The following is a 14111-nucleotide window of genomic DNA, read 5'->3' on the forward strand; positions in this document are numbered from 1 at the left end:
TTCAAATATAGATTGCTGGGATCTACCTCTGGAGTTTCAGATTTTCTAGATTTGGAGTGAGTGCCCTGAGTTTGCATTTCTAACGGGCTCCTGAGTGATGATGTGTGGAGGGTCTGGGGACCACATTTTGATCACAGTTTCTCTAAACTGTTAGTGATTATGAAGTTCATGTGGTTTCTAAGTTATTAAGGTGCTAGCAAAAACTGTTCTATTATGTTTTAAAATTTGAAAGTTACTGTAGTAATACATGAATCCATGCTTGTCCTAGTCTGTTCAGGCTACTCTAAAAAAACCAAAACCTTAGACTAGGTATTTTTTAAACAACAGAAGCTTCTGCCTCACAGTTCTTGGGGCTGGGGAGTCCAAGATCAGAGTACTAGCAGATTTGGAGTCTGGTGAGGGCATGTTCCTCATTGATAGCGTCTTTTTGCAGTGTCCTCACATAGTGGGAGGAGGCAGCTCTGTAGGCTTCATTTAGAAGAGTACTAACTAACTGTGGTCAGGAAGGCTCCACCTTCATGACCTGAAGACTCCCAGCAGCCCCACCTCTTTGCACCAAAACATTAGGGACTAGATTTCATCATGAGAATTTTGGAGTGGCACAGACATTTGGGCCACAGTGGTGCTTGTTGGAGAACTTTAAATAGCACAGAACTAATAAAGTGAACAGTGGTGGTCTTCCTCCATGTTTCACTGTCCCACCCCTTTCTCCCAGCACACTATTTGATGTTGACAATTTCAGACATTTTTATGCTTAGGTATGTTTGTTATGTGCTTGTTTCTTTAACTTAGCATTTATTTCTTCATTCTGAAATATATTGTTGGGCTGTCAGGATGTTTTAAATTTAGTTTTAATTTTTAAAACTCAATTTTGTTTTTGTGATACCTTAGGTTGTCTTTCTTTAAACTATGGTAATCTTTTCAATTCTGAATCCCTGTACATTATGTAGTTAATTCTGAAGTTTTGATTTAAATGAGTACTTTTCTGTAGTAAATTTCACACCTAATTATTTAACCTGGAATGTGGCATTTTTAATAACTAAATTGTAAAGAATGTGAAAGAAGTACATTTTGCTTTAGGCCTATTGTTCCGTTTTGGGGGTTATCATTGTGTCTGACATTTTGTTGTGACATGCTGGTAAATGCCCTATGTCTCATAAATGCTTAGCCAGTGTCTCAGCATTAATTTTTGCTTAGACTAGTCTACTTCATTAACATTTTGTCTTTAATAGTATCACTTGTGACTCCCATACAATGTAAAACTTTTGCTATTTGGAAATCTGAGCAAGTTAGCCCTACAGGAGTTTGAGCAGCTTCTAGAAATACTGCAAGTGGAAGAGCCAAATCCTGTCTTTAGAATTTGTTTGGAATCAGTAGTTAATTTTGCAGAAGTAGCCCAGAGCAGAAGGAATGAATTAAAAATGTCAAACAGAGAAAAACAACAAAAGTGTAAGGAAGATGATAGGTGTCAGAAGTCAAAATTATTTAGAGGGAAAGGAAAAGAGATTTCTTTTGTCTTAAATAGTAGGATAAAAATTTATGTGTTTACATAGTTTTCACTCAAGCATTTCAGTGAGTGATCAAGAAAATGAAATAAGATATTAGGTACTGGCAAGATGTCTTAAATGCAGTCTATTAACTTAAATTATTAAGTTTTTGACATTGTTCAGGGAGAAGTGAATTGAAGTAGTGATATATAAAATACTAAATGGCAAAATGAGCCATGTAAAATGTTAAGTGAAACAAGGCTATGGTATAACAAGTTCACTGAAATGAAAAATTAGAGAATGTTTTTGTATTGAAATATGCAATTTCTCTAAGTCTGGAAAAGTGAGAAACACTTTCTAATTCTGTAAACCTCCTGTTTTGCAAAGACTAGAAATTGAACACCCAAATTGATGTGTCTTATGGGAAACTAATTCTGACAGAGACTCATTTTACTGAGGCCAGTAAGGCAAAATGACAAGTATGTAAATACATACACATATTCTTTTAAATATATATTTTATAGATATATAGAGGCAGTGGGACACCTACCCAGGCATAATGTAAGAGTAACAGGTTTAGAAGGTGTGTTAGGTAGGTGGTGCATACCTGAATCCTAGCACTTGGGAGGCTGTGCAGGAGGATTACTCGAGTTCAAGGCCAGCCTGTATTACATAGCAAGACCCTGTCTCAAAACAAAAAACAACAAAAACAAAAGAAAACCAACAACAACCACAAAAAAATCCCAAATAAACAAAAAACAGGAAACAGGTAATGCATTTATAGCATTGCCCCTGCACTGGGGAGGCTGAGGCAGGAGGATCACCATAAGTTCATTGCCAGCCTGGACTACATAGCAAGAACCACCTTATTGACACTCCCCCTCCCCAAGAGTCAAATGTCTAGTTAAATTAATACCAGAACAGCAGACTGGATGGACATTCAAGGGCCTTAGGTCTATTCTAGGTGAACTCAAGTTGCCTTTTAAACTTGATTTTCTTGGCTATTTTTGACGTACTAGGACAGACCTCTTGAAAATTTTTGGCAGTAGTTACAGTTGTTGAATGTGTGAAGAAAGGCTAGATATTTATTGACTGGTTTATTTGAAAATATGGTCAGTTAAAAAAATTGTTCTCTTGAAATAATGAAATAGAATGAATTAACCTGAATTCAAATCATAACCCTTGAGTACTGCATTCCTACAGGACCAACAGCACATTAAAAGCTTCTGGCAAAGGGTGTATTGATTCCTTTTCTTTGTCCATTCCATGTAGAAGTGCTAGAAACTCCTTTATTTGGTAAAGATGATAGATTTCTTTGTGCTAGGGATGTAGCTCAGCTGAAGACTACTTCTTACATTGCAGGAGGCTGCCTGGCTCAATCCCCAGTACTGGGGGGAAAAAAGTTGCTTTCTAATCATTGTTAATGTAACAAAACATCAGTCTGGATAGTTTGCCTTTACCTATAATAATAGCACATGATCTGTAGTTCATTCTCTGAATCAAATATTCCATAACATTGTTGCTTGTATTTGTGTCCTATTTTTTATAGTTTAAAGATAACAAGATACAGTTTAGATTTGAGACATAATCTTGTTTATATAGTTGAAATAGGTTCAGTGATAAAAGTCTGAATCAGGGAAGTCAGAATTTAATGATACAAGTAAATTAAATGTGTAGAACATTTGTTTAGATTTCAATGTTTTTATTGTTTAAAAACTTGCCGTTGAATTATTTTAAAGAAGCAAACATCCTCATGTTTATTTTTTAAAAATTGCCTGGCAGGAAACTTATAGTCAAGGGTTTGTTTTGCTGACAAATGGGATAAAAAGTCAGAAATGATGTTGTATTATCTAGTCATAGATATTTCAAGTTCTGGAAATGTACTCTTCATTTTTAAGCAGAATTTTATTTATTCATGTTTTAGGAATGCATTTATACAAGTATTTATTATGAATCTACTAAATGGCTCAATAATGTAAATATCTTTTTACTATAAGATACTATATTACACTGCTGTGTTCACAAGTAAAGTGAACAAGATATTGCAAACCTTTAAATGCGCACTTAAAAATTTTTAGTTGTTCTTGCTCAGTTAGGATTGATTGATCAGTGAGGGAAGGGAGCAGTTTGGGACAAGTATCTTTAGTTAGGTGCTCTGTGTATTTGTTGATTTTGTTCATATTGACACGTTATTACATTAAACGTCTTTTCCATTGCATTAAAACGTAGTTTTTCAATAGTGAAACTTTTCCTGTCAATTTGGGTCCTAGGGTGGTTGTGTTTGGAAGAGCAAAGCTGTGTGTTTCTTAGACCTTGGCTTCCCTGGGACTGAGTGGCCCCATCCTTCCTGTGAGTGCTGGCCACCAGCCTGGTGCATTAGAGTGCTGAACTGTGGTAGACATCAGGGAGGCTGAATAGTGAATAGACTTGGCATTTTGGTGAGAACTGGCCTTGTAACAGTCACTTACTTTAAAAGAGGGTCATGTCTCAGCTAAGAGATAAAAGTGTTGGCTAGATGAAAGAATAAATAGCCAAATTTGGGATGTTTCAAATATGAGTTAGGTTTTACACAGATGCAAGAAAAAATGATTTGTGAAATTTTAAACAGCATTAAGGAAAAAAATGTTTTTAACTTATGATGTTTGTTGATTCACCAAAAACATGCTATGCTTGACAAGTAGGCTTCAGAGAAAGCCAGACATTAAACCAGTGTTTATGGAGAAGCAGATGGTAGAGAAGCTAGTATTAAGTTTTATTGGAGAAGACATTATTTTAAAGTGTTCGTTTCCTATGGACTGAGGAGATAAGTGCATTTTCCTCTGTTCTGCAGATACTTGCAGATGGAGACAGGTTACTGCCAGGCCAGATGCTCAGAAACCATGACTGCTCTTAGAAGAAAATGTCTTTCCTTCACCCCTAACACATCCAGGGAGGGAGAGGGAGAAGCACACTCCAGGTGTCAGGAGTGCTCTACATTTCTGGACAGTATCACAGATTTCACAGCTAGGCGGGGCAAATTTCTGCATTCTGCAAGTCCCATCTGAGGTATTAATAGACAAGGATAAATCCTCTTTTCCTCTGTGTTGGCAGCCTGAGAAAGCCTGGGTCACTCCAGATCTTTGGATCTTTTTGTATGTTTTAGTTTTGTTTATAAATAAGACCGTACAGGGAAGAGGAGTGGGGCATGTAGACAGGGACAGCTCTCTCTGACTCTTCCAATTTTCACTGCTTTGGGGAGGTTGTTTGCTTGTTTTTTGAGACAGGATTTTGTTTATGTAATTCAGGCTAGTCTTGAATTCACTAGCCTGTGCTGGCCTTGAACTTGCAGCGATTCTCCTGCCTTTGCCTCCCAAGTGCTGGGATTGTAGCGGTTGTACCACTGTGCCCAGCTTCCCTGCTTTTGTAGGGAGAGGCGCAAATGGGTGCCTTTTATCTCTGATGAGCCCTTTACTTTCCAGTCTTGGAAGGACAGGTCTAGCTGGGCCCTGGAAATGTGGCTGGACATCACCTGTTTCAGATTGCTTGTATCTGGGCTGAGGGGACAAGCCGCCTGTGTTAGCATAGGTGCTGTCCACTGTATGCTCAGGGCAACAGCCTCATTTGGCCAATCTGAGCTCCTGTCAGAAGGAATACTTTTGCTTGGTATTTCCCTGAAGCATATCACCCTGGGAACTTGTTATGATGGCAGAAGTCTAAATAGAAACTAGGATTCAGGTCCCAGGCTTGATCTTTGCTCTTAGCTTGATCTGGGTTCAGCTGTTGACTGTTTTTTCCTTGCCTTCAGAGCTAGTGTTTTGACAGAGCTGTTTACACTCACTGTGTATCTACCCATACTGTTTGTTAAATGAACCTTCCTTACCTGATGGACCTGTGTGTGGTGGAACTGAGAGGACAGCCTGGCTTTTCTCTGCTGAGGTCCCTTCTCTGTGCTTCTGAGTTGCTTTCATGATCTCACAGTGGTGGTAGCAGACAAAGCTGAGAGCTGGCATTGCTGCTGGGCTGTATGTACTTAAACCCAGTGATTAGCACCATGCGTTTACTGAATGGATGTTTTTCTTTCTGAAAATGCTGATAGATATCACCATTCCCGTCCTTTAGATGATGAACAAGAGAGCCGAATAGGTTAGCGGTTGCCTAGACCTTAATTAGCTGAAGAGTTGCAGCTCATTCATTGTGTGTATGTGTTAGGTACTTTTCTTTCATAGCTGAGACAAAATACCGACACCTGAAGTTAAAAGGAAAGCATGTATTTGGCTTACAGTTCGTAGAGGTTTCAGTCCATAGTCAACTGGCTCCAAGACAGAAATGACAAACCGACATGGAAGAGGAGGAATGACATGGCACCCACACAGTAGCAAAGGTAACAGAAGGGCCTTACCAGTGTCTTCCTGCCCCTTTTATCTTATTCAGACTACTTAGGTCAGGGGGCACTCACACACTTAATCCCAAGCCCTACCATGAGTCAGTCACACACTCTAGATTCAGCCACCTCTGGAAAAGCATAAGGCTTTGAGAGGGGGGACATTAAACACAAGTGCAGGTCACTGAACCCTCGCACCTTCACATGCTGTCCTGTCCACACTGCTCACGGAGAGTCTAGGGCCTTCAGCCAAGGGCTAAAGAGAAAAGGAAAGAAAGATGTGTGGCCTAGAATTCATCTAAATGTGTGAGTCTAGAAAGTCACTGAAATGACTGATCCATGGTTTTCCTATCTGCTAGAGATTATCTTTTGACCTACCTGTCGTTCAGAGTTATTGTGCAAACTAAGTGACAGTTCTGATAGCACTTGTGCCAAAGCAAGATGTTTGTCTTGTAATTTATAATGGTTTAAGACTGTCTGAGGCAAGACTGCCTGGGTTTGAATCTCAGTTTTGCCATTTATGTAGTAACTTCTTTCTGCTTCATTTTCTTGCCTGAGACAACAGAGATTTTTTTCTTCATAGATTTGTTAATGAGCTTTTAGCTTAGTTGATAGGGCCTTCGTTGAACAGGGCTGGCTCACAGTAATTCTCAGTAAGTGTTCAATATTGTCATTATTATCTTTTGTTAAATTTTAACACCTTTTACCAAATGAAAGTTATTCTTCCTGATTATAAGCCTGGACTGAGAGAGGCAGAGTAGTTCCAGGAGCAGAAACAACAGAGCCTATTGGGGAAACTTTGTTCATGTTCATGTCATACATCTACATGCTTGTGTGTATTTCAGAGTCAATGTTATTGGTTGAGCTGGCCTTGCCTCATGAAGTGCATAAATATCATAGTAGGACATTTGTACATGAAGCTACACTGTCATCTAGGAGAAGCAGAAAGTTTAGGCAATTTCCATTAGATTTTTGGAGTCTAAATTGAAATTTCATTCGATTCTATTTCTGGTGTGATTTGGGGTGGTGGGGAGAATTCACTTGTTTGTGTCATTGCTAGGTTCGTTTCGTAACTATTTTCTCAAAGAGGAACTAAAAACCATTTTCCCTCTTTATAGCATTTTCTGATAACATCCTAAGCCCTTTAGTGCAAGGCATGGATATTTCTAATTCATCAGTAGTGCTGCTTAAAAGAGTTACTGTGTGCCATGCTTTAATTTTGTGTTCTCTGAATTTGTTCTGTAGGAAGCCTGCGATCTTGCAGTTCTTCGGACTGCTTTAGTAAAGTGATGCCCCCAAGGAAAAAGAGAAGACCTGCCTCTGGAGATGACTTATCTGCCAAGAAGAGTAGACATGATAGGTATGTTGCAGAAGCTGTAGACCCAAATCAGTGACATGGGTGTTGAAGATACACATGTCCACTTAATCTAGGCTGAGTCATCTTAGTATTCAGATGCCAGCTGGAACATTGTTTTGGTTCTGCCAGATGACCTTTCACCTAATTATTTAATGGTGCTTGCTTTATGTCTGGGGTTTTTTAAGACATAAAAACAAAATAGGTAATTTGAGTTCTTAAAAATCAAAGTTTTATTGTAATCTGCTCATCCACCCATACTAGGGTGGCATTAGTTTTTACTTTGAAAGCCTTCATGTGTGCCTTTTGAAGACCACAGAATTGGTGTCTATTCTTTGAGGGTATCATTCACTATTGTTACTACAGGGCTGGAGAACAGCATCTATACCAAGTGCTGTATATCTCCATGATATGTTAGCCATGCTGGGGTTTATTCTCAGATGGGTGAGAATTTGATAAAAGCTTTAAAAAAACAGAACTGTTAAAAACCACTTCCCTTTCAGACAGTTGAGCTGCTAATTTTGCTAACTCTGAAGGACTGTGTATATTTATTTTAGGCATCTTTATTATTTCACCTCTCTCCATCTCACATCTCCTTTTTTTTTTCCTCCTTTTTTAAGATGAGATGTTTCTGTATCCTGGACTTAAAGCATTCTTCTTGCCTCAGCCTCCTAAGTAGTGGGATTACGGGCATACACTGCCATGACATGTTCTTTAAAAAAAATGAAAACATAATCTAATCTTTTCTGCCTTTCATTTTTTCCCATTCTGACTCTGTGGGTCACTTTACTAATGGGCTGGAATTTCCACATCTATAAATCAAGGGGATTTAGATGAAAACTGTTCCTTGCTGTGATAGTTCATTTCTACAACACAGTTGGAGGGAGAGAAAGATGAACTCTGAAAATGTGAAAATAATGCCACCATTGATATCTCAAGCTATTTAACAGATAATCATTAGCAGTCTGTGGGCTAGTGATTTTTAGTTTTACCAGAGCCATGTTATTTGATTTTTTCAGTGTGGATGTTATTATCAGGGAATTGTAAGTTGTAAAAATCACATGGCATTTTGTTCCTATTTAGCATTTTTTAAAACCACAATCTAATTTAGTGTGATAAAACTAAATTAAAAACTGGGAGCTGAATTGTAGTTTCTGAATTTTATTCTTGGGCTTGATCTCTTTCTTTAAAACAACTTTACATACCATAAAATTCATACTTTTAAAGTATACAATTTAGTGGGTTTTTTCTTTTGTTTTTTTAGTCTTGAAACCATCACTTCAAATCAGTTTTAGAACATTTCCATCAGCCCAGTCTCATGCCTGGTGTCCAGTCACTCAGGCAGCTGTGAGTCCACACTTTATTCCTACAGATTTCCTTTGTGAACATTTTATATATAAATGGTCTTTTGTTTTGCTGCTTTCATTTAGCATAATGTCTTTGAGGCTTACCTGTATAATAGCATGTATCAATATTATATGTCTTTTATTTACTCACTGGTATTTCATTGTATGGTTTTGGTCTGTTTTTATGTAGAATATTTTTCAGTGAAACATGTATTAAAAATACAACATCATACAAAGGCCTCCAGGTTATTGACTAATTATAGGCTTTGAGCTAATATAGGAATGTGTAGGCCTAGCATCAAAACATAACTGAATGTTTGGCCAGTGTCCATTTTTATTTCCAGGTTGTATGTCTACCACTTAAGAAAGAAATAGGAAATTTGTGATTTGCACTTTCAGTAACAACACCCTGTAACCATGTTCTTTTTTTGATGATAAAACCCAGACTCTCTAATCAGGTGTATGTATAATCTAGTAAATGTTCAGTAAGAAAAAATTATGCAGTGTATGATTTTTTATATTTTACATTATGTAAATGTTTATGGACAGACCTGGTTTATATATAAATAGTGGATTAAAATGTGTATACTCATAATATTAATATCTGAGTCATGGTGGGGTTTGTTTTTTTGGTAATGGGGATTGAACTCAGGACCGTGAGCTTTTGAGCCATGAGGTGGAACCACTGAACTAAATCCCCAGCTCCCAAGTCATGGTTTTGAGCTACTGTTGCTTCTCCCCTCTCCATGTGGGGAAGCTCTTCATCCTCAGCCCTGGGTATGAGCTCAGGAGCTCCTGCTGAGTTGCAGTAGGAAGCTGCTGATGGCTGTCCAGGTTAGGCTGGCTCCTCCACAGCACTGGCATTGTGTGAGGGCAGCAGGAGCCAGGGTTGTCTCTATTTTGTCTTGAGGCTTGGAGAGTTACAGCAATCAGGGAGCCATATGAGGGACTTTGTCTTGTCAACCTTACACCTGAATTTTTTTCCAGGAAGCTTGGACATGAGTTGATGTTTCTTTTTATTTGCTTAATGTTCTCTGTGTTGCCTGGGATTGACACGTGGTTCTTTAGGCAGTGCTTTGTACTCAACCTGCCAGTAACTTAATGGAGAGACATAAGTCATTTTTAGGATCATAAATTGAAGAAAGCAACTGAGTCTTTCTTACTTTCATTCTGTATTTAAGTTTGGCTGGTGAGCAGTAGAGAGTATATCAAATAACTTCTATTTAATTCTGTATGTTTTTTTTTATCAGCAAAAGAACCTGTATTAAGTGCTTACTGTTTAATTCTAAATTAAGGTGTGACTGTGTATTTCAACACTAGTTATATATAAGCTTCAGGTTGAAAATGCAGGAAGTAAAATGTTTATACTTATAAACTGATTAAATAGATGGCTTAGGTAAAAGATAAAAGGTCATCTGCTGCTTTGTAGAACTCAGTATCCTTAAATAAATTAAAACTACTTTTTTAATTTTTAGCATGTATCGAAAATACGATTCAGCTAGAATTAAGACCGAAGAAGAGGCCTTCTCAAGTAAGCGGTGCTTAGAATGGTTCTATGAATATGCAGGTAGGTACTCTTTTATAGCACATAAGACTGATTCTGGGGAGAATAAGAAGTGCCTTAAGCTGGGCAAGGTGGTGCATGCTTAGAATCCCAGCACTCTGGAAGGCTAAGGCAGGAGGATCATAAATTCAAGCCCAGCCTAGGCAACTTAGTGAGACCCTGTCTCAAAATAGAAAGTTACAGAAAGCTAGGAATACAGCTCAGTGGGAAGACTTTGGATTTAATCCCCAGCGCCAAAAATTAGTCATACAGTCCATCTATCCATTGTTTGTGGAGGTGAAAGAATATAAAATTGTGTACTTTCAGATTTAGTGCATATATATGTGTGTTGTGTGTATGCTTATACCTCTGTGGGAGAGAAGAGCAGAAGAGTTGAAACGAATCACTAAATGTTCTATTTATAGCCAGCAGCTAAGCCAAAGAATTCAGAACATTAGAAGGGAACTGAAAAGATGAAACACACTTGGGAGAAATACTCTGGATTGCTAGGAAACCTATTTAGATCGCTGATAATGGGTAATTATTTGGTTTAAGCACTGAAGTTAAAATAAGCTTTGCTGTTTCTGAACCCTCATGCAATGCGGTGGAATTTCTTTATATCAAGTGTCTGTATTTTGAAAGATCATTTGGCAGAAAATGTTTGTAACTTAACTGTCCTAAATTCAGGTTCATTTTTGCAGCTTATAATTGGTTGGATACTATAATATTGCAGGCTAGGGCTTATTTGTTGTGACCATATGGTATAAAAAGAGAAAAAGAAAAAATTTTAGATAAAGCTTGAGCTATAGGCTCTTTTCCCTTTGTTTTTCCTCACTTTATTTCAGGCCCTTTTGTAACCTATCGGTTTGACTTGCAGCAACTTTCAAATCAATGGTTTTTTTTTTGTTTTGTTTTTTCTTTTTTGTCATTCATTTCTGTTCTAAATCAGGTTCCATGTGTCTGTTACAGTCTTTGGGAGAAAAAAGGACTACACAGATCACACATGTTATCTAATGATATCCCCACCTCTGCCTCTGCTATCTATGGGATAAATAATAACTCCCTGTTGGGATGCTTTTCTCCATGTTTCCGTCTGATAACTGTTCTCTTTAGTTCTGATTTATTGATCAGTGAAAAAACCTGTATTACATGCTAGCCATTTAATTCTATATTAAAGTATGTCTCTACTTATGATTGCATGTCTTAAGCCCCTTAATTAGCCTAACAGCCTTTCTTGTACTCCTTTACAATTTTCTTCATAACTTGTTCCCTTCTCATTGAGTATCAAGATGAGGATTTATCCCTGAGGCCTGATCTGGCCATTTCCCCCCATCCTCACTTATCTCTTTTCTGATAAGAACCTTGCAGAGAAGATTCTGGTATAGGGAAACCAAAATTTTTTTGGATATTTTCAGATTTAAACTGAGAGAAGAGCATCTTTCTTTTCTGGCAGAAGAACAATCCTGATTCCTTTAGTTTTTCTTTGGACTTAATGAATTTTTGTGAGATAACTGCAATATTTTTCTAGTGAATTCTCATTAGTTTCAACCGGATTTTGTTCAAAGGATGTAGTCTAGTACACTTACATGGTAGACACTTACATGGTATTAAAATTCATCTGGTTTTTTGTTTACTTCGTTAGAACATGAATCTCTTGAAGGCATTTTATAATCCTAGTAAAAGAGGTTGACACTTTGCCAAGGACTCAGGAAATGGGTGTTGAATGAAAAATTTTTTCATATGCTTATTACTTTGGTAAGGTCTTTTGCTTTCCTATATTAACACTTACTTTATGAAAATGTATAAAAAGGAAATTTTAAACAAAATCCCACCAAAGTAGCACAGCTATTTTGACTTTTTTGTATGTATATTCCGTAATAAGCAAGTGTAAACATTTTTTAAATTTTTTTATTTTATTTTTTTTAATATCTTTTTTTAATAGAGAGCAGGGTGGGATTTCCCTTTGTTCGCCTTTTTTTTTGGCTGCAGAAAGGTCACATTTCAGAATAAAAGTTAAGCTACATTATTTCACTTCCTTGGAGATCCCTGCTGGGTGATTGCTTGTAATTCGTCCCTATGAGAAGTTTGTGTAGATGTGCCCATCTCTCACCTCTTTTACCCCTTTCCTTCTTTTGCTATTTTTTGTGTATCTTATCAGTAGGGAGCACGACTTCAAATTGGGAATTACCAAAAGCCCCAATTGGCCCTATTTTCACTTTGAATATGCCACTCCCTGAATTGGAAGTGTAGACCAGTATTGTTTGAGACAAGCAAGCTGGAAGAAGAAGCAGGATGCCTGACAGGGTGTGCTTTGGGCTGCATCCTAACCTAACCTGTCTTCAAGGGTCACCATGTATCTGTGCTCCAAGTTCATTTCGAAGTGTGGCAAATAGGCCACAAAGTGAAGAAGCATTACCACTGTAAATGTGGGCAGAAAAGTAGGCAATAGCCAGGTTGGAGGTTACCAGAGGGGGACAGCAAGCGGGAGACAGGCAAGCCAGGTGAACAGGCTGAGAGATGTGGGTGGGGGGAGTGGTGGTGGTAGTAAGTTCAAGAGTAAATGGCAATTGGAAGAGCTTGAGTAATATTTTAAAATGTTGAGTAACTTTTACCCCCAAGGTCTATGCATCCATTATTCAGTGGGATCAGTAGATAATTAAAAAAAACTATTCCTAAAAACAAAATCTCATAGCAGAATGGGAATAGGTGAGTGCCTCCTTAGCAGAATGACCTTTAGTTGCCAAGACTCAGAATTTTCCACTGGTGAAATGGTGTGGAAAACGCAAGTACAGTAGCTACACATGCACATGTAACAGAGTCATGTAAAAAGTATCAGCTAACAAGAATAAAGCAGATGTATGGGCACTGTCCCAGGAGGAATACAGGATACAGTGACAAAAGCAAGGTGTAAAGTTATAGGCACAGCATGAACCCATGTGTGCAGAAGGTAAACATTTAAAAATTGCTCTTTATTATGTATTTTCTCAAACACGTAGCAAAAAAGTCTTGGAAGATACATGCCTAACTGGTAAAGGAAGGGAAAAGTGGCTTTCTTTTTTGCTCTGTTTATATCATTTTGTATCTTTCAGTTTTATTTTGTATCTTTTCTATAGTGAATTCAATGAAATGTGAATGTATTACTGTGTAGTGTGTGTAATATGTACAAGACCATTTACATGTGGATATGTGCACACTCAAATCCAGAGCTGACAGTGTATCAAATGGTTCCATTTGACTCAAGAATGAGCCTCGAGAGTCATACTGGTCTTACTTGCCACTGCTGTAGAAGTTACTAGCTAGTGCTGTCAGAGAAAGAAGCAAGGAACATAAATATTGGGAAGGAAGAGGCAAAAATACTCATTTATCAAAGATGAAATGACTAAATTATGTATAACTGGAAAGCTAAAGAGACTTGCCAGGACACATATAGAAAATATTAAGTAAATATATAGTCTTTGTTTATAGAATTCCATAGATGACTTATTTGGGAAGGACCTTTAAAAAAACTCTAATAAATGGTTGCTTTGGGGGGAAGGGAGAATAGAGTGAAAATCTTGTTTTTAAAACATTTTTTTTTCAGCTTTAATTGAGTTTATTGGTACATTTTAGGTATACAGTACAGTAACATTCATCATTGGGATCTTGCACCTCTACATGACAGGTCTTGGTTCTCATTTTTTCTCCTTGTCCCTGCCCTCCCTTCATCCCCTCCTCCCCTCCCCATCTACAAACACTTTATTTCCATCTTTTCATTATCTCACATTTTTTCTTGTCCCTTATTACCCTTCCCTTACCCATCCCACCTTCCCTACATCTTTATAGCCCATTTCTTCCCATTTCACAATGTCAGTAATCTTATTTAGGATCTTATGTATTATTACAGTTTATTCACACCAGAGAGACTATTCGGTGTTTACACATGTGTGACTTATTTAAAAACATTTTGTTTTTACTTTCAAATAAAATTTTGTATCATTCCTGTATTAATGTACAGAATCCCCCTAAATTATAAACTTGTATT

At 37.5% G+C, this 14111-nt stretch overlaps 1 protein-coding gene across 7 annotated transcripts in view; it reads left to right on the forward strand.

Annotated features, from left to right (window-relative positions):
- Dcun1d4 (defective in cullin neddylation 1 domain containing 4) overlaps positions 1-14111 on the forward strand; it is a 79296-nt gene that overhangs the window by 24386 nt on the left and 40799 nt on the right. For all 7 annotated transcript variants that reach the window (XM_010640232.3, XM_010640229.3, XM_019209967.1 and 4 more), the window contains 2 exons: positions 7093-7207; positions 10023-10114. In XM_010640232.3, the coding sequence (XP_010638534.1) occupies positions 7093-7207; positions 10023-10114 (207 nt within the window). The remainder of the gene's footprint in view (positions 1-7092; positions 7208-10022; positions 10115-14111) is intronic.

This window comes from Fukomys damarensis, unplaced genomic scaffold (genome assembly GCF_012274545.1).
Source record: "Fukomys damarensis isolate Sample0158 unplaced genomic scaffold, DMR_v1.0_HiC HiC_scaffold_35, whole genome shotgun sequence".
Taxonomy (NCBI): Eukaryota; Metazoa; Chordata; class Mammalia; order Rodentia; family Bathyergidae; genus Fukomys; species Fukomys damarensis.